Below are 19,697 nucleotides of genomic sequence, written 5' to 3' on the forward strand. Positions count from 1 at the left end.
TGCAAGTTGTCTTGTAATACTGTTATGAAATGACACCAAACACTGTAGAATGAAATAGTTGGAATAAAATCAAGCACAAAAGAAAAACCAACGTATTTTTTTTTTGCATTTAATCCTTCTGATTGGAACAGCACATTAAAAGTATGTCCATGCTGCTATACAGTTGCTAGATTTAATCTTGAATTTGAGCAATAGTTTTAGTTCCCTGTTTTCCTTTGGTACTTTTCCCAGTAACTTACTTTAAGGTATCCCCTGCCTCTTTGAGAAGTCTACAGCCCCTAACTTTTGTATTATGTTTCTTAAAAAAAAAAAAAGAAGCTTGACCCAACATAAGACACTCTGATCATCACTCAGCAATGCAAGAAATCATCATCTACATACGGCAATGATAAAAACTGAATGGTTAAGGGTAGGCGGACAGTTGCCATGGCAAGCGAGTGAAAGCGTGGGATAGCTGTCAAGCCAACTATTTATGCAGTCTCTGCAACTTGAGCAAATATTAAAACAACACAAATTTTAATTATCTGCTGCTCATGGGACTATCAGTTTATATAAAGTGCAAAAAAAGAGAAAGCAATATCTCACGGGGACCACGGCTGTTTCAGTACTCCCACTCATCTGTTTTCATGTCTAGATAGTAAAGAATATTCTGGGCAAGCTTAACTGCCTGCTTTCTGGCAGCCTTACAGCGTTCATCTCCTTGAGGGTCAACAGCATCAAGGGCTAACAGCTGCTTCGTGAGAAGCTCTTCCAGTCTCATGTAGTTCTTATCAGCTCGGTTTCCATCAAATGACAGCACCTCCTGCTGAATCTGAGAGAGACTTCCAAGCACACTCCAGACTGCTTTGTGGGAGTGATGTTCAGCATTAACTTGATCACTGTGAATTTGCCTTTTTTCTAATGCTTCTTTTAAATCAATGTATGTTATAAGAGTTTGCACTTCGATCACTGCTCTTCTCCTGGCTTCTCTGATGCATGGATTCTTTCCTGGACTCACTTCATCCAAGCACATGATTAATCCTTGCAATTCTGCCTTAGATCCCAAATACAAGTCAGAAGCATTTTCCACTCTTAAAAATACAGAATGAACTTCTTTCATTTTTTTGCGGATCTCTTCTATTTTCAGAATGGACTGATTTTGGGCCAAGTCATAAGCTGAAGTTGTGTCAGCTTCCTCTTCCAAATCCAAGTATTTCTGTAACTTATTGATCTCTTCCACCACTTCCTTTCTGTAATTTCTTATTTCTGTGCGGCCACAAACATCCAAAGCATCCAGATCAGCCATCAGGCCAGTAAGCACACATGCTAAGTGCCTGCAGGTTTCGTTATTATTTACTCCCATTAGAAGCGCAATAAGCGTCCCTCTAGCTTTGTTCACATCACACAGGACAGAGTTAATTTTGGAAACGGAAGGATGCACGTTGTCGGACAGCGGCAGGGAAGGCTGCTGCTTGACGCAGCTTTCTATGATCTCCTGAACCATACACACTTTTGTCACTGTGCGGTACCTCGCTTTCCGCAAGGAGACTTTCCCTCCAGTTTTCACCTGAGTGAGCCTCAGGATGATGTCCTGAAGACCCTCTTCGAACTCATCGCTGATGCAGTTGGCTCCTTTATAAAAAGGGGTGATTTCCCGTTCCACGAGGGACTGAGCCTCCTTGTAGATGGCCTCGATCTCTAGCCTGTGTGGGTGGTTGGCATTTTGCTCCAGCTCCTTCAGCAGCCTCTCCGTTTCCTGGGCCGCCCGCTTGCGGGCTTGCTGGACGTCCCCTCGGCCCTCCGTGTCCACAGAATCGATCTCAAACAGCTGCCTGGTCAAGGCCCGCTCCAGTTTCTTGAACTCCCGGTCTGCGGACAAGCCACTGAAGGCTGTCACCTGCTGCTCCAGGTCCTTGACTTCCTTCTGGATCTCCTGGAGCCGTCTGATGGCAGGGTGTTGGTTACCCATATCCATGCTCTTCCCACATCCGGCTCCACGTGAACTGAGAGAGACAGAGCGACAGAGGGGGCTTGGCACCAGTTTGAAAGGCTGCCCTCCCACTCGCCCCATACCATCATGGGCCTGGGCTGGGGATCTGACCTCTGCCACCCCCAACTCCTGGCCCGGGCCCTGCAGCGGGGCACCGCACGGAGGGGGGCAGAACCTTCCTCCTGCCCTGGCAGCCATGGGGAGGGCAGCCCCTTGCACCCTGCGCCCCCCGCCGGGCTCCTCAAGGGTCCCGAGCGACCCCCCATTACCCGCGGGCCCCGCGCGGGCGCCTCGCGCCACCGCCCCCGCCCGCTCGCTACCTGCCGCGTTAGCCTGCCGGCCGTGACGTCACAGCGGGGCACGAAACGGCCGGGCCCGGCAGTGGCCAACCGGCGGCGAGCCCGAGGGCTTGGGGAGGGACGCCGCCGCGTCCAGTCCCGCCCCACCCCTGACGGGGCGCTGGGGGCGGAATCCTGGGAGCCACTTCGGCTGGCCCGTTGCGCTCTTACGACAGTGCCGTAAAGCAGCCGCCGCTGAGAGGCTAATGGCGGCCGCGTCGCGGAGTGCCCTGCGCCGCTGTTGCTTCTGCCGCTGCCGCTGCCGCTGCCGCTGCAGCTGCTCGGGGCCGGCGCGCTCCCAGGGAGCGGGGTCAGGCGAGCGGGCGCGCGGCGGGGTAGGTGTGGCGGGAGGGGCGCGGGACGCTGTGACCGTTGGCCCCGCCCTACCGTAATGGGTGGTAACGCTGTCGCGGACCCCGCCCTACCGCAATTGCCGGACTGTACGATACAGGCCATTCCTGGCTTGGCCGTGCTGCATCTGTTTTGGGCTGGCCCTCCTGACGGATCCTCAAGCTCGAGCGCTTCATAAGCAACCCAGTTCCCCTCCACTGGGCTACAAGCTCCCCCACAATTTATGGATTAAACTAACTGAGATTCGCTCTGGAGATGGTTGCTTTATGCCATACTCATAGTTTCTCAAGTTGGAAGGGACCTGAATAGATCATCAAGTCCAACCCCTTGCCCTGGGCAGGAACAGGTGCTGGGATCATAACACCCCAGCCAGATATCTATTCAGCCTCCTCTTGAAGCCCCCCAAGATAGGGGAGAGCACCACCTCCCTTGGGAGCCCCTTCCAGAGCCTGGCAGCCCTCACCGTAAAGCGATGCTTCCTGATACCAACTCTGAACCTGCTCTCAATCAATTTGTGGCCAGTTTGTTTCTGTTGTGCCTTTCATGCGGACAGCTTGGCATCCTTGAGGGAGCTGTGAACGTCCCTGGCAGGGACAAACTCGCTCTGTTCACACTTGAGGAAAGTGGCAGTGTTGGAACGATGCTGAGGCTGTGTTGGGCCAGGGGTCATGCAAAAGAAGAGGATTTCTTAGGGTGGTGCCTTTTATTAGACCAGCCACCTAGTTGGGATAGAATTAGACAAGCATTTGAACGCAAGGCCACCTTCATCAGGTCTGAGCTTCCAAAAGCTTGTCTGACTCCATCCCAGCTATGTGGTTGGTCCAATAAAAGATATCACACTAAGAAATCCCTGCCTGTTGCAGAGTTTGGGAAACTAAACCACAAAAAAATAATTATTTTCCCAAACCAAGCAATGAGTCATTAACAAGGTGTGCTAGAAATCGGGTGTTTTCCCTGCTCCAGCTTTGACAATTCCCTGGGGAGCCTTTGCTTGCTATTATTGGACATGCAGAAGCAAAGAATATATAGAAAATAATACCACAGAAGTTTTTAAGGCAGAAGGCAGGGCCGGGTGGCCCTCTGGAGACTAACTGGTTCTGAGAAGCATGAGCTTTCATAACCTACAGCCTACTTCATCAGGCTGTAAAAATGGACTTTGCAGAAATAAAGGGTTTTTAGTAAAAGGGAATTTAAATACAATGGAAGGGGACACTGCAGTCCCTTGTATTGCCATCAAATATCTTAATGGGACAAAATGTCAAGTGAAACAGTCATTTGTTGTGTATGTGATCCATGTTTGTTGTATGACTCACAGGTCACTTGTGCATCTCTGTCATGTTGCCAAGCATAAAAGTGAATCATGAATTACTGTATTAAATTTAAATCAGATTAAACCAAACTCACATTCTTTTTTTAAATGTTCGGTTACTTCACACAGCTGAGTATAACGTTAAGACATGTGTTATAATATGTTTCTGTGAACTTATGTACAAAACTTAAATAATTCCAAATGCTTGTTATTCCTTTCTTTTCTTTTTCCCCAAGGTTTCAAGCTTCTGCCCTCCGGCACATTCTTGTAATGATTGGATTGGCCCTCCTGACAGATATTCAAACCTCCGACCAATAATATTTTATGTTCCTAAACATGAATCATCACTGGAACGAAGACTTAGGGAATTTAGACAAGAAACTCAAATGTGGAATCAACAATTCTGGGCAAACCAGAATGTGTCATTCCAACAGGTGAGCGTGTAGATGAGGTACTAAGCCACTTGGTGGTGCTGAGTTTCTTTAAGAGCTTGCAGTGTTAATAGCTGATAGATGAATGGAATTATGTTTCTTATGTGGAAGATTTTCACAGCTGCACTGCAGAGTGACCTTGAACCATGATTGCTCTTTATAATATAACTCTTGGAAATAGTTGAGGTAATGCAAAGTATTTGTCTTCAAAAATATTATTAAATTATGTCTCTGCAGTTCTTTATCCTGTGCTTTCAAATTTGATTTTGTAGCTGATTCAGCCTGAGTAATGTCAAAGAAAACCAGTTTCTAATGCATCTGTTTTTGTCGGTTTCTGTTTTTGCCGTTATACTGTTTTCTCAATACTGAAGAGCACATTTTAAAGATCAGCTACATAGTTAACCAGTGTATGTGTAGCTGCTGTTTAATGCAGTATAAAAATATTCTCCCTTTTTTCTGGCTTTTTATTTAACAAATATCAGGGTATAATTGCCCTCTTTTATCCTGGAGCACCTGGCATTCAAGCTGGTTATTGAAACCTGAGCTGCAACTCTGGTAACTCCATGATGAGTGGGAGCATAGATTCAGTTATAGAGGGAGAATAAGCATGAGCTTTTCTGTCCTGATATATCTTCCTGACTATGACTTTGGGCAGGTTATTTTCACTCCTAGTCCCTCTCAGGTTTTTTTATATGGTTGCACACTGGGGAGGAGATATTGAATTTTAGGTTGAGGGAGCAACAGCAGCTTAGCTATTAACCCCCACCTCTGATGACCTTTTCCAGGGTTCTCCAGAAAGTGATAAAGTTCTCTAAAGAAGAGAACAGTTTGCTTCCTTTAAATGTCAAAAAAAAAAATTTGAGGGGTTCCTTTCTTTTTTAGTTTTAGAATTTTTTTTTTGGGCTGTTTAAGTAGCTTTGAATTAATTTAAAGGGGGAGCTGCGTGTGTTATTTGGACTCAACTTTGTGTATAATGCAACAAGACCTAATTTGATAAATTGCCTTATTTAAAATTTACAGTGTAAGTTCCTGATTCTGTGAACTTATGCATGTATATAACTTAACCCACACAAACAAATCACATTTATTTCTGTGGGATTCTGTATATAAATAAACTCATACACAACTGTAACAGTGTGCAGGATCAGGACTCAGTGACTGTTTCCTTAAGAGGATCAAATGAACTGATTATTGGATTAAGCAACAAACATTGTTGTCATTACCAGGTTTAGTAAGGTCTAGAAATGGTCCTTTTACATGTTCTTGAAACTTGCTCAGTAAGCTGGTAGGTGGTATAGGTTGGCTAACTTCAAAGACTAAGTGTGTTAATGTGGGGGAACATGTGTTTTAGGGAAAAGAAGAATTCATTTATTCAAGACTGAAAGCTAAAGGTCTGCAAACAAGAGATGAAACAGGTCAGTGAGGCTGCTGTATGCAGTTTAGTGCGTCTTCTGTTTACCTTTGGGTTTTGCTAATTTCAATTCCCAGAAAGCTCAAGAGCAGTGGTCACCAACCAGTGGATCTCAGTCCACCAGTAGACCCCAGAGCCTCTTGCAGTAGATCTCAGAGCCTCTTGGAGTCAATCTGAGGCTGGGGTGGAGGGCTGAGTGCCCACATGCATGCACACGTGCACCCCAGCCCAGCAGGTCAGGCTGTGGGGGAGGGAAGGGGCGGGGGCTAGATAGAGGCATCCACAGTGAGGGACAGTGCCACAGAGGCAGGAGCAGGGGTAAATTGAGTGGCACCCTGGCTGGGTGAGACTTATCTGCTGGGGAGGCACACCCCCAAATATTTTTTTTCTCCCTCTGCCTTGATTTGCCCCACTCCTCGTTTCTTCCCCACAGACTTACCTTCTGGGGGTGGGGGCAGTGGCGGTGCACAGTAGATCTTGGGTTGTTTTTTAAATGCTAAAGGTGATCTTCTACATAAAAAGTTTGGAGACCAGTGCTCAAGAGCAAATCCAGCCACCTCTGTGGCTGCAGGGGTATGCTGTGCCTCTAGGAGCTCTGGCAGCCTGATATCTCTGTTCCCAGGAAGGGAATCCATAATTACTTGGTAGTCCAAGTTAAAGCATCCCTTCTCCCCCTTACACACAGTCACTCCAATGAAGACATGGAGCTGAATGTTGGAGAGAGTTTGCTCCTGAACACGCGTTATGCTGGGGCTGCTAGCCTCACAAATCTGGGCTGTCTGTGATAAGAGAGGGGCTGGTTCACCTGGGCTGCCCGTGTGGCTGGGAAGGCAGCTGTTGGTCTATCCAGGCATGTGCCCCCCCAGCACTGTCCAAAAATTGGACAGCCCTGGCTTATACATGCAACTTGCTTCCTAGAGGAAGAGGGAGTCAACTTCTGAGGAAGGAACAGCTATTTCCCGAGCTTACTTGCCTGAACCCAGTTTCTGTAAAATGGTTGCATGTCTGTTTAATGAGATGGAACTAACAATACGATACGAATACAGTGGGTCTGTAGAGCATGGTACTGAGCATGCATGAAAAGAATTATTTGATAGATTATATTATCAGAGGAGGCCATGAAAGCATGTAGTCTGACCTGTATTTTACAGATCATTACATTTCTCCTACTTATGCTTGTTTTTAATTCAATATCTTTCTAATTCAATATCTTAATTAATTAGACTAATTAGATAAATTGAATTTCTGTCTTGTTTTTTAAAATAACAGAATTTAAACTTATATCACAGTGTTAGTTTTCACTTGTTATTGTTTTATTTAGATTACAGAAATAACAGAAAACAATAAATTTATATATTTCCTGGAACTTATCAATTAGTAGAGATGCACTTTGTATGAGTGCTGGAGCAAACATTTTCCCATACAGTAATTTAAGAACAATGAAGAAGAGAACTGAAGCTTAAATGAATGTTTGTCTGTCCACAATTTACTTGTTTGGGAGTTTCTATTAAAGTAACAGGTTTCTTAAATACATTAATCATTTACATATCAGGCATTCTTTTCACCCAAACGTAAGAGAGAGTCTGCTTTACTGCTGTCAGAATCAAGAAGTAAATCAAGATAAAGCAAAAAAAATCTCCTTGCAGACAGTTATGTAACCTTCAAATTGGCTCACTCTGTATTACTCTCATGAAACCTTAATCCCCAGCAGTATTTCAGAGCTGTGAATGGTATCATAATAATGACTAAGAATAATACTTAACGTTTCAAGTTTTTTAAGTAGCTTAAAAAAAGGTTGTTTAAGTGCTCAAGTTTGAGTGAATGATGTACAGGAATCCTGCCTCACTGTAAGTACATGATTTTTCCCTGAAAACACTTGCTTAGATGCCTAAAATGCTGTTGCTGTGCATGCCCCTGGTTAGCACATGCAGGTGATTGCGGCTGCTCAGTGCCTTTCACGCACTTAGGTATGGGGACCAGTCCAGTAATTATGCTCAGAGCATACCTCACACATGCCAGTGACAATGAATTGAGCAACAAAGCACACAGCTATGACTATTTCCATTAAAAAATAACAGCAAAAAGAGGAAGTAACGATGCAAGCACTGAGAGGATTGAAAATGTCTTCACCTCAGTCTAGCCTACAGTGTGATGATTAGGGTGCTCTCCTGGTAGGTTGAAGGAATGGAAATGAATTGTCTCTGGCTGATAATAGTTCAGATTACAGATCTGCTCCTCAGGTGGAAATAATCTTTTAACTAAAAAACTCTCAAGGGGTGCTTTAAGGTCCTTTTGGGGTGCTGTGTGATGTTGGTACTATTAAGTGTGCAAACATGTTTCACAAGATAAACTCAGAGAGAAATTTCAAATAGAAATTCTTAGTGTTCAGAACATTCAGACATATTGTCATCTTTTTGAGTTCTTTACAACAGGTGAATTGCTCTATTATTGTGTAAAAGGTTGGGACTGACTTCATTACCCCTCTGTGTCTTAGAAGAATGCATGAGCTATTTTGTATTTCCTACTCTATGAAAGACTTAAACAGAAATTGCTATAGTTAAACTGTAGTTCAACCTTTGGCTTCAGATTTATTACAGTTGTGCCTACAGGTCCCAGGGCCAACTGTGCAGAGACAAAGGGTGAGACATGTAAAAGTGAGTCAAAAAAAAAACTCAGTGACTCAAGGTCACATAGAAATTGAGTGGCAGCACAGTAACTGAACACAGGTCCCTTGAAGTCCAATCCAGTGTATTAACAATTTTATATTTAAATTTACTTTCAGGTCACAAAATAACACTGAATGCAGAAGAAATGGCTGAATTTTACAAGGAGTTTTTAAGTAAAAATTTTAAAAAGCATATGTGTTATAACAGGTATGTTGAATGCTACATCTTATCAGCTACTTTGAAGGGACACCATCTACCTAAAGTATTCTTCAGTCTGAAATGTTTTTCTTGCTATAGTTACAAATAACATCTATGATGATGAGTACTGACAAAGGCTAGAAAAGATGCACATGTTCTCTTTTTTCCACCATTATTTACTTTGCATTTAACAAGTGTTTATGGATAATCCCTTTGAGTACTTCCTTTATGGTTAAATTCAACTTCCCTGAATCACTGTTAGTCTTTCTACAGACTTCAATGGGAGCTGGGACACGTGTTCAGCTAGTTAGCTTCCTTTTTTATTATGTGGATATTTCACACAGTAACACGGAAGGAAAAAGTCAACATAGGTAAACATGAAATTAAACCCACTTAAATTATTTTTCAGATAATGAGGTTTTATTTAGCCATGTGCCTTTTCAATAAATTGAACAAGGCAGTAATTTAAAAAGTCATGTCAGTTGCATTATTTTAGGTATTGCAATGTTGCCCATAATCTTGCAGAGGTGAAACTGATTGGTACTGTTTTGTTGGGGGTGTGAGAAGTTGTGTGAGTTTTCCTTTTGCTGGCTGTGAACTAGCTTTCCTTTTGCTGGCTGTGACTGTGCAAAGCTTCAGGTGCTGAATCAATTCAGAGGAGATTCGGCCTGATTCGGTGGCCAAATCTCCAAATCCGAATCGAATCAGCAGACCAATAAAAAGGTCTGAATCTATCTGAAGCTCTCTGAATCCATTTGGAAAAGATTTGGAGGGCTTCAGTGATTTGGGCAGTCCCCGCCCACTGCAGCAGGTTGCTGGAGCTGGACAAGGAGTGGCTGGAGGGAGGGGAGGGGACCATGGGGGGGACGCTGCCAGGCCCCATCCCCTACTTATTCCCCCAAGTCCCCACCCATGGCTGCCCCATCCACCCCAGCTCCTGGTGTTTTTAAAAAAAAAAAAAAAAGCCCCCACTCACTGGGTGCCACCTGGCAGTGGGATAAGCCCACTGCTCCTCATTGCCCCACACCACACTGCATGGGGGATCCTGCCACAAGCCCCCTGACTGCTCCCTCCTCACTCCCCCAGCTCCCCTATGGTTGCCCCATTCACCACAGCTCTGGCCCTTTTAAGAAAAGAAAAAAAAAATCCGGACTCACCGATTCCTGCAGTGGCTTTGGGGCTTTGAGGGCCTTGTGCAGAGCTCCCCATGCAGCATGGGGCATTGGGGATCACCCCCCGCCTCCCCCCCCCCCCCCACCAAACGAGAACCAGTGAGTCTGGGGGGCTTTTTGTTTTTTTCTTATAGGGTCGGAGCTCGGGCAGGCGGGTCAGTCATGGGAGGGCTTGGATGGGGGTGGGGCAGGGAGGCTTGTGCAGAGCCCCCCCCATGCAGTGTGGGGCAGGGGTGATGCCCCTCCCCGCCCCGCCTGGCAGCACCTGGTGAGTCAGGGATTTTTTTTCGAAGTGCCAGGAGCTGGACTGGGCAGCCATTGCTGGGCTGGGGGAACAGGTGGAGGATGGGCCTGTGTGATTCAGAGATTTGGCAGCAGCCGAATCTCTGAATCAGTTTCGGCCAAATCGATTCGGGACAGTGATTTGTATCACGGAATTGAATCACTATCCCCTTATCGGCTGAATTCGGATCTGAAGTGAATACTAGCTGCTTTGCACAGGCCTGCTGTGAACTTAATTCAATATCACACCTGATGGAGCATCTCAGCCCCTTTTCTCACCCATGTTGTGGAGTCTATTTCTTTGGGTTATGTTGAAGAGTTATGGGACTCAAACGGATTCATGTTACTAGAACTATTACTTTACAAGCTTCTAATGAATGATTGGGCAGTAAACATTAGGGGCTACAGACTATACAGGCGGAATAGAACGGGGAGGAAAGGCAGGGGTGTGGTGCTCTGCATCAAAGAGCAATACACATCCTCAAAAAATGGCACGGGGTCAGAGGAGGGGTAGACATAAGTGCTCTGGGTAAGAATACATGGCGTTTGTGGGGAAAGGGACTTAACGGTGGGTATCTAGCACAGCCTACCCAACCAGGAGGAAGAGGTGAACTGGGAATTCTCAGGTCAGCTCGCGGAGGCAGTTAAGTCAAGGGATGTGGTCATCATGGGTGACCTAAACTACCCGGACATCTGCTGGGAGGACCAGTCAGCCAGGTTTGACCACTCACGTAAATTCCTAGCCAAGATACAGAACCTCCACCTAACCCAGGAGGAGCACAGTCCCACCAGGGGAAATGGCTTGCTTTATCAGCGATTTGGATGAGGGGGAAAAGCACGTTGTTCAAATTTGCAGATGACACTAAGATGTGAGGAGAGGTGGGCACAATAGAAGGGAGGAACAGGCTACAACTAGATCTGGACAGGTTACAGGGGTAGGCGGATGAGAATAAGATGGGATTCAATACTGACAAGGGAGAAAGAACCAGCAGTATACTTATAGGCTGGGGAACTCCCTTCTCGTCAGCACAGAGGCAGAAAGGGATCTTGGAGTCATTGATTCCAAGATGAACATTCACCGCCAATGTGAGGACGCTATCAGTAAGGCTAACCGTACCTTGTCATGCATCCACAGATGCATCACGAGCAGGTCCAAGGAGGTGATCCTCCCCTTCCATGCAGCACTGGTCAGGCTGCAGTTGGAGTACTGCATCCAGTTCTGGGTGCTGCACTTTAGGAGGAATGTGAACAGCATTGAGAGGTTTCAGAGGAGGGCCATTTGCATGATCAGGGGGCAGCAGGGCAGGCCCTACGAAGAGAGGTGGTGGGACCTGAACCTGTTCAGCCTCCATAAGAGAAGGCTGAGAGGGGATCTGGTGGCCATCTATAAACTTACCAGGGGGGACCTGCAGGGAACGAGAGAGTCCCTGTTCCCCTGAGCACTACCAGGAGTAACTAGGAATAACGGCCACAAGTTGATGGAGAGTAGGTTCAGGCTAGACATCAGGAGGCACTACTTCACAGTCAGGGCAGCTAGGATCTGGAACCAACTTCCAAGGGAAGTCTGGAAGAAATCAAACTTTGTGTGGCGGTTGAATCAGAACTGACAGAGCCAGCTTTTCTTTATGTAGGGCTATACTGTGATCACAGGAAGAATTCCATACAGCATGGGGAATCACCCACTTGTCTGTTTCAAAGGATTTCTTGGACTCTCTAAGTTTACAAGCATATTTATACTTAAGACAGAGAAAGAAAAAATATGACCTTGGAGAAACAAAACAATAGTAAATCACACAGACATGCAGGCAGTTTACTTAAAGAAAACATCTGTGTACAGGGTAATATATCAAGACTAAACAGGGCATGCAGGATTCCTTATCTCAGAATATGTAACTGAAGTAAGCAGTATAAGCACTTCTGGTCTCTGTCTGTTTTTCCTAGTCAAGCAGGCTAGAAGTCCGACTAAATCTACTAACTACAAGAAGTGGTGCTCACTTCTACCCTGGGAGTCTTCAGAAGGAGGCTAGATAATCACCTGGCTGGGGTTGTTTGACCCCAGCGTTCTTTCCTGCTATGGCAGGGAGTCGGACTTGATGATCTGATCATGTCCCTTCCAACCCTACCAACTATGAAACTAATTTTTCATATTACACATTTACAGTAAATTGAAGTTTGTAGATAAACTTTTCTGTGTATTTACAGTAACAATTCCATTAAACTTTGTAGTTAATCAGTCACAGAAAACACCAAAGAAACATCATCAAAACACAGGCATTAAAAAAAATGTTATTAATTTTTAATAACACGATGGTAACAGACATAGCAAACATTATATTAACTGAAGGTTGAAAAGGCAGACTGCGACACGCAGAATTGCCCATGGGAAGGTTTAGTGGGGTGAACTGTGGCTGGTATCCATCCACCTGGTAAAGAGCATTCAGAATCTGTTCGTGGGTGGGGTCCTGCTTGTTATTACCCTGCCATCAGTTCATCTGCTGAAGTTACATCATTTTAATTAACAAGTGTAATTATACAGTCTTGGAAACGATGGCATGCATTGTAGGTATTGTAGTTTCCAGGAGCCTCACTTGTAAAATCTGGTATTTATGTGTTCAACTCAATGTTCTCTCACAGCTTTGCCAGCTGGATTCAAAGTTGTGACTGTCATAGTGTTGAAATTTGAAATCTACAGTGCTATTTAGTGCAGTACGACGGTGCACTGGTTCATGAATATGTATTTGGGAATATTTATACTGGAAACTGTCTAATTCTGAAAACTGGAGTAGGACTGTTAGCTTTCAATAAACAGGAAAAAAGGCAAATGCATAATTCTGGAAACAAGAGGAGAAGGAAGTAATTCCTTTATTAATTAAGTTGATTTTATATTATGTTTTTGTGTGTAATTTAAGGCTAACTAAGAGCCTTCTCTTAGATTGGGCCCTTACTGTAGAGATAATAGCACTGGCTTGTGCCAGGCATGTGTGTATAAGCTTTCCCACAGAGTTCTGCCAAAAGACCACAATCCTGATCTTTAACACCCTCTGGCATTCCAGTTCTAAGTCTTTTTTTTAACATATCCTGTTAATTGTGCAATGTTTTATGACATGGACAAAGCCACTGGGAATAAGAAGGAAATGACAACATTTACTTTTTAATTTGTAACGAGGGCAAGGATTTCAGACAAGCTCTCCAGAAATGAAACAGTGGGATGGGTCATTGTACATAGACCTTGACTTGGTTCTAAAAGCCATGCTTCAAAAGCCCATCTAAAAAAAAAAGTTAGTATGTAACACGAACTTTGAAAATATGGTAGCTGTAGTCCTGACTAAATAAATATACTGACTTGGAAACTGCGCATTTACTACATGAATCGAAGCAAAGCCTCCTTTCTGCCTTGAAGGGTGGTCAGATTCACCCACGTCAACAAATGTATAGGCAAGCAGAAACACAGACAACCAGTAGCACAGTGCTGTTTATGGAGGAGGTTTCCCCCAACTGCTTGATGATCACCTTCCTTCTGAAATGTGAGGTTTATTACTCTTATCTTAGATTGCATATTAAATATAATTGTTTATTGGATTATTCAACCCCTTTTTAACTCCATTACGGCATTAACCTCTGATTGCTTGCAGCCATGCATTCCACAGGCTGATTACACAGTGTGTGACTTAGTTCTTAATAGCAGGAAATACAAATTTTCAGAGGCAAGTTCTAATTAGACAGGAGAAACAAGGCTGCCAGAAAAGAGGAAGGTACATCATTAGTAAATTGTCATGTATCAGTGTTTAAAGATCCTTAATGTAATTGTCTATCTGTCTCTTCTGTTTTCTTTTTGGGCTGGTTGCTTTTTTCATGTTGGAATGTAGAGATTGGTATAAACGTAATTTTACTATCACGTTCCTCATGGGACAAGTGGCACTTGAAAGAGCTTTGAGGCGGCTTGGATGGAAAGAGACAAACAATGGAAATTAAAGCTCCCCACCCTATGGAGAATACAACAATATAGTGAAGCCTGTCCACGTGCTGTCTGCTGTCAACGTTCAAAACCTAAACTGCTAATACATTCATTACCAAGATTTATGTTTATCTTAAATATAGGGTCACATCAATGAAAATTATTCCTGCTCTTGAATTTATAGCTATTTTTCACATGTGTATTCCCATTTAATATCCCCAAATCTGGCCAACAAAAAACTATATTGGCTACTTACCAGCAGCTCCAGAGCTGACACTGAATTTGCATTTTAGATGCACTTAGTTAACTATTTTCTCATACTAGTTAATGTAGAAGTATGTTTGGATGAAGAGATCAGTGCAATTTGTGATTATACATTGAATCAGCCCATCTTAGAATGATCGAAATACTGCTTTTCTTCTTTTTAAGTAAGCCTTGATTTAATACTCCCATAAATGACCAAAACAATAGAGTTTTCTCTCATTTTTTGTCTTTAACAGAGTAAAATGCATCAAGTAAGCAATTTGCCCCGGTTGTCAGAACTCATTTACCAGCCATGAGGGAGAGAGAGAGGAATGTCTGCCTGACTGTAGGCGAGGTAAACAGTGTTAGTAACTAGTAACAACCATATCTGTTAACTACATAGTACAAGTTTGCTGTTCTCAGCAGCTTCCTTGGATGCACAGAAGTCCTTTTTAGCTTGAGAGGGAGTTTTGATCCTGAATTCCTTGAAGGCTTGTTTAAACACACACACATTAAATTGTAATTGTACCATTCATACATGGTTTGAAAGAGATGATATTGCAGTGAATGTGTGCCCTGTCCACTTATCCAGCTGAACAGATGGATCCTTACTACGATGCCTGAGAAGTCGATTCTTCTGATTTGTCTGTGCACTTGAACAAAAGTGTGCATTTAAAGCTCCCTACCTCTGCTAAATTGCTCCCCTTAAGCACCACCTGCTCACAGTTCCCTAAAGGCCAGTGACCCAGCTACAGTGCCTTCTTGTCTGGTTGCTCTTTGAATTCAGCAGGTTTAGATCTGTAGAAAGAAAGGGCAATGTCTCTGAAAAGCATCCTTTCTCAGTATTCATTCAGACCCTCTGACAACTACATTCATTGTGCTTTCAGATGCTTTGAAAATAGCTGTAGAGGCCATAGCTCACTACTCCAGCCCTTGAGATATTTTGAAATCTGCACAATGGTTTTGATATTCAGGGCATCCAGAGATTTGGAGGGTGACATTCCAAATTATCACCATAAAGCTTGATAGAGTGATGAGTTGGAAACTTGGGGGTTTCTGTGTTACTTAATTAAGCCCCAGAATTTTGTGTTCATGAACATCATCCAGGCCTATGCTGCTTTATTGTAGAAGTGAATCATTAAATATGTGTAGTACAGCTTCAAAACTGCAAAAATACGTGCAATATGGCCTCAAAACTGCTCCAGTTGGTGTAGATGGCTGGCTAAATTAATAATTAATTTATAAGCTGCAACTTTAAGAACTGTAATGCAATATGTTTCAATAATGTGATCTGATATAAATTCACACACAAACTTAAATACCCAAGTGATCCTATACTGGGCTTTTTATTTCTGGCAGCACTGTAAGGAAGTGTCAACCATTTGCTCATTCTCTGTCTGGTATGATAGAGGTTTTTGTCTGGGTCATAATTACCAAACTAATTTTACGTAGACACACCCCTAAAACAGCTTTCAGATGCTGGCACTTTCAATCACTGCCTCCCTGGATCAGAGTTGAACCAGCATTCTCAGGGGAATGTTTTGGTTTTATAAGTAGCAGACCAACTGTTACTGACACATTTTCTTTTGTTGAGGAATATGTAGTCAGTTGTGACTGGCTGGGGCAACTGGATTTGTGTCTGGACTAATTTTTTTTGATGCTTTTTATATTAGCTAACTTCAAATTGTCACTGATTTGTGCTGGTGGTAAACTTTATTGATAGATTTATTTTCATTTCAATTACTGTAGTTGCCAATGTGGTGTTCTTTTCTTTCCCATTAAACTGACATACCTTTGCAGCATTGATATAAAATTGGAATTGGCCCTGTTATATGTTTGTTAACATATGTTTGAAATGCCTTATTTTTAAGAATATATATTTTTCTGAAATAAAGCATCAAATGTGCATATGCGATGTGTAATGCTCAGTGTTTAAATGAGCTCGTCCACAGTGTATCTTATACCATACGAACTTAGACTATAGTATCACTAAAATGATCTTTACATTACATTTCAAATAATTCTGTTCTGAAAAACAAGGACAACTCCACTAAAATGATTTTTTTCATGTTCAGAAGCACTGTGAAATCAGCATCAGGCTTCAGCATCCAGTGTAATAGTGAATAGCCAGATTGCATCTGTCATTTGCTGAATAGAGGAGTAATTATGGTGTTGCACATATGGCCTTCCACTTTTAGACTGAGTTTATAGCTAGTGTTCACATTTATATTCCTTCACAGCTCCTTTCCCTCTTCGACTGGGTCTGGGACAGGTGGATCAGCGCAGGGTTGGGATCTGTTAGCCATTTGCCTGATATATTGACAGGTTCCCCCTTTTTGCTTTCTGAAGGAAAAAATGTAAAAGTCTCATCCAAAAAATGTTTTGGGAGTAGGCTCTCTCTGATTTTGGACTCTAGCATATCATAAATATGTTTGCTGAGTGAGATCAGGATTGAGATATTTAACCAGATGAACTGAAGTTGTCCTGTCTTCTACTGTCTACCTTTAAGAAAAAAATACTGGAGATTTTTCTAGGCAGCTTCAGCTGTGCAACTCTTGGATACATGCTCATTCTTAAATCAGTTGAGGTGGTTTTGCTGTCCTTTCTTAAGACAAAAAACAAAGATCGGTGTTTTCAAAAGTGGACATTAATTTTGATTACTTCCATTTTTTTTGGATTCACAGTGTGAAACACTTGGGTTCTCGTTTTCAAACTGACTCAAGAGGAGCTCCCACTGCATAGCTAATCTGAGAATCAGATCCAAGGAGTATCATATGAGGCAAACAGAATCTGTGAAACACCAAAAAAGGAGGCTTAGGTGTCTAAATTCTTCCTAAATCCAAATTGTGATCTTCAGAATCTTGGCTTACCTAATCTAGGTGGCATCTAAACTCCAGAGGTGCTTAGAGCTGTGGTTCCTGACAGCTGAACATATCTACATAAGCCCAAATGGGATTCAGAAAGTAGATGCAATTCTGCGTAGGCAGAGTTGACTAGATCTAAAAGGCATTCTTAGAACTGTGGTTCTGCATGTGCTCAGAATTGCTGCAGTCCCGACAGCTGAACATCTCTGTATGTAAGCCCAAATGGGATTCAGAAAGTAGATGCAACTCTACCCAAGCCTCTAAAGCAAGGGTGGGAAAATGCAGCCTGTGGACTGGATCCAGCCCACTAAGGGATTTAATACAGCCTGTGGTGGGTCCCTTAGCTGTGATACATGTGGCTGGTCTTGCTGCCCCAGGTGCACAACAGCTAGGGCAGTATGGCAGCCAGACTCAGCTTCCCAACAGTGGTGGCTCCTTCTAGCTGCTACTGCCAGTGTCAATGCTGCCACTGTCACTGCTAGCCCCAGGCCCACTGCCAGGTACCCTGGCCTGTCTGCCCCACACCCACTGCCACAGGTGTCAGATGGAGCAAGTGGGTGTGTGGGTGGGGTCTCTAGGGAGACCAGCCCGAGACCCCTGTGGGCAGGATGTGCTTGGCTGAGTGGATGGGATGGAGTTGTGGGCAGGCAAGGAGTGGCGTCTGGGAGCAGGGCCACAGCCAAGGCTGGGATTGCAGGGTAGTGACAACACAGGCCCATGCTGGGAACAGATCATGGCTCTGCCTTGGGCCCTGGCTCCATGCTGTCACTGCCCTGAGGCCCTGGCCCTGCCTGCCCATCCCACTCCTGGATGTCACTTCTCACCCACTTGCTGCACTATTCCAACTGCCTCGCTGAGTGCACCTGGCCTGTGGAGGTCCTGGGTGGGTCTGCATGGAAAGCCCTGCCACCTGTCTGCTTAGTCCAGTGCCCCTGGACTGGTCTAGTAATCTACCACTTAGGGAGTTTTGGTGAGCTGTTGCTGGGGTAGGGGGAAGAGGGGTGGTGACCCAGCCCACAACAGCTCACCAAAGCTCCATAAGTGGCCCCCGGCCCAAATAATTCCCCACCCCTTCTCTAAAGACTAGATCAAAAAGGCATTCTCAGGGCCCACCCAGCACCCACAGAATTGTGCTCCCTGCAACATGCAGTGACAGCTACTGCTTCTTCTGAAAACCACAGGGGTCCTCTTCCTGCATAATTATAGCCACTTGCTCAGACGTCATAAGATCCAGGTTCAGTTGCCTCCTTGGCATGAAGGGGCTCAAGCTCACACTTCCCACTCCTAAAGAAGTGGTCCACAGATTTGAGTTTGGGGGAGCACTCCACTTCTCCTGTTGAAGCTGTGCAGAAGGAAATTTATACATTGCAAAATTCACTGGCTAATCATAAGGCAAAACATGGTTCAGGAGCTTACTGGGCAGGCAGTCAGCTGGGCTCCAGTTCCTACTTCCAGAGGTGTTTCTGTAATTACTTAGTGAAAATTTTGTGTCAAAGAGTTTTGTGTTAAACTAGTTAATGTGCATTAACTTTCAGGTGCCTTACCCATCGCCTTTCAGTCCAGTTGCTTCTTAGCCCTATTTTCACCCTGTCACCTATAGCACAACTAGCCCAGAACCCCAACACCCATTGTTTTAGTGCTTGGCATCCACATCCAGCACCTTATTCTATGCCTACTTTCTCCTGAACACCGCGAGCCTCCTTTGCTGCCTCCTGTGTAGTCCCACTCTCCGCCTCTTCCAACCCCATGTGATCCTGTTGGCTACAAAGGACCAACTCACAGAATCATCATAAAATTCTAGTTTATTAGATGGATGCAGAAGTCAGATCGTAAACCTTGGGGCTGATCCCCTCAAACACACACATTCATGCACACATACACACTCTCAGTAGCTAGCTATGAACACTAAGCACCAGTGTCAAGATATACCTATCCCCAAGCGCTGGAGTCTGCCGGCGATGACCAGTCAAGGCTTCTTTCAGTGCGATGTTGCTTCAGAAGGGGGTCGCCAGCTGGTCCTTTTGGGTGGGCAGGCAAGGTGCTGGTCAGGTTGAAGAGTGTGCCATTGGGGGTCATTCTTCAGTGCCTTTTATCCCTCTCTGGCAGACTTTGCTGACTCCCCAATTTTTGGGCTTACCCAATCCAGAGGTCATTGACCTCCTGGGATGTGCCCCTTGGTGGTTGCTGGATGGCAGCTGTCAGCCCCAGTGGTCATGTCTGCAGGTATGTGCAGTCTCGGGAGTCCGTTGATGAAGTTTGATTAATTCACTTCTGTGATTAGTTTAAATGGGGGCTTCTATACCTCTAACTGAAGTTTCAGGGAGTTCCTGAAACTGTATTGATCCTTTCCTCTCCTTAGTTTGTGCTTTGGTAGGTGTTAATTGCTGCTCATTAACTTGTTATGCAATCAATCAAGATTTATTTAGGGATTCGCTCCATACAGAGAAACTGCGGTTTGATTCCCACCCTTGCTAACATTGTTACATGGTACAACTTACTTTTAAACTT

The 19,697-nt window shown here is 44.3% G+C and overlaps 2 protein-coding genes across 4 annotated transcripts; one reads left to right on the forward strand and one right to left on the reverse strand.

Annotated features, from left to right (window-relative positions):
- Window positions 1-302: 302 nt before the first annotated feature.
- On the reverse strand, window positions 303-2,430 carry BAG5 (BAG cochaperone 5). Of its 2 annotated transcripts, none has more exons than XM_090034103.1 (2): window positions 2,290-2,430; window positions 303-1,982 (listed from the first exon to the last, which is right to left on the reverse strand). In XM_090034103.1, exon 2 carries the CDS (start codon window positions 1,952-1,954, stop codon window positions 602-604), a length of 1,353 nt encoding a protein of 450 aa, XP_089890229.1. In that variant the 5' UTR covers window positions 1,955-1,982; window positions 2,290-2,430; the 3' UTR covers window positions 303-601. The 2 variants fall into 2 exon arrangements, with proteins under 2 accessions (XP_089890229.1, XP_089890230.1); XM_090034104.1 differs by having other exon boundaries at window positions 2,239-2,294.
- A 65-nt stretch (window positions 2,431-2,495) lies between these two features.
- Window positions 2,496-16,233, forward strand: COA8 (cytochrome c oxidase assembly factor 8). 2 transcript variants are annotated; one of them, XM_090034105.1, is made up of 5 exons: window positions 2,496-2,642; window positions 4,204-4,401; window positions 5,750-5,813; window positions 8,592-8,682; window positions 13,994-16,233. In XM_090034105.1, the coding sequence occupies exons 1-5, from the start codon at window positions 2,514-2,516 to the stop codon at window positions 14,097-14,099; spliced, it is 588 nt and encodes a 195-aa protein (XP_089890231.1). In that variant the 5' UTR covers window positions 2,496-2,513; the 3' UTR covers window positions 14,100-16,233. The 2 variants fall into 2 exon arrangements, with proteins under 2 accessions (XP_089890231.1, XP_089890233.1); XM_090034107.1 differs by having other exon boundaries at window positions 14,583-16,233.
- The last annotated feature ends 3,464 nt before the right edge of the window (window positions 16,234-19,697 follow it).

The sequence above is a fragment of the Crocodylus siamensis genome, chromosome 2 (genome assembly GCF_052110815.1).
Source record: "Crocodylus siamensis isolate JL-2025a chromosome 2, ASM5211081v1, whole genome shotgun sequence".
NCBI classification, from domain to species: Eukaryota; Metazoa; Chordata; order Crocodylia; family Crocodylidae; genus Crocodylus; species Crocodylus siamensis.

Coding starts and splice junctions, on each gene's coding strand:
- BAG5 (XM_090034103.1), bottom strand. CDS start 1,954: ATGGATATGGGTAACCAACACCCTGCCATCAGACGGCTCCAGGAGATC.
- COA8 (XM_090034105.1), top strand. CDS start 2,514: ATGGCGGCCGCGTCGCGGAGTGCCCTGCGCCGCTGTTGCTTCTGCCGC. Junction 4,402..5,749: donor AGAATGTGTCATTCCAACAG/GTGAGCGTGTAG, acceptor CATGTGTTTTAG/GGAAAAGAAGAATTCATTTA. Junction 8,683..13,993: donor AAGCATATGTGTTATAACAG/GTATGTTGAATG, acceptor GTTGGAATGTAG/AGATTGGTATAAACGTAATT.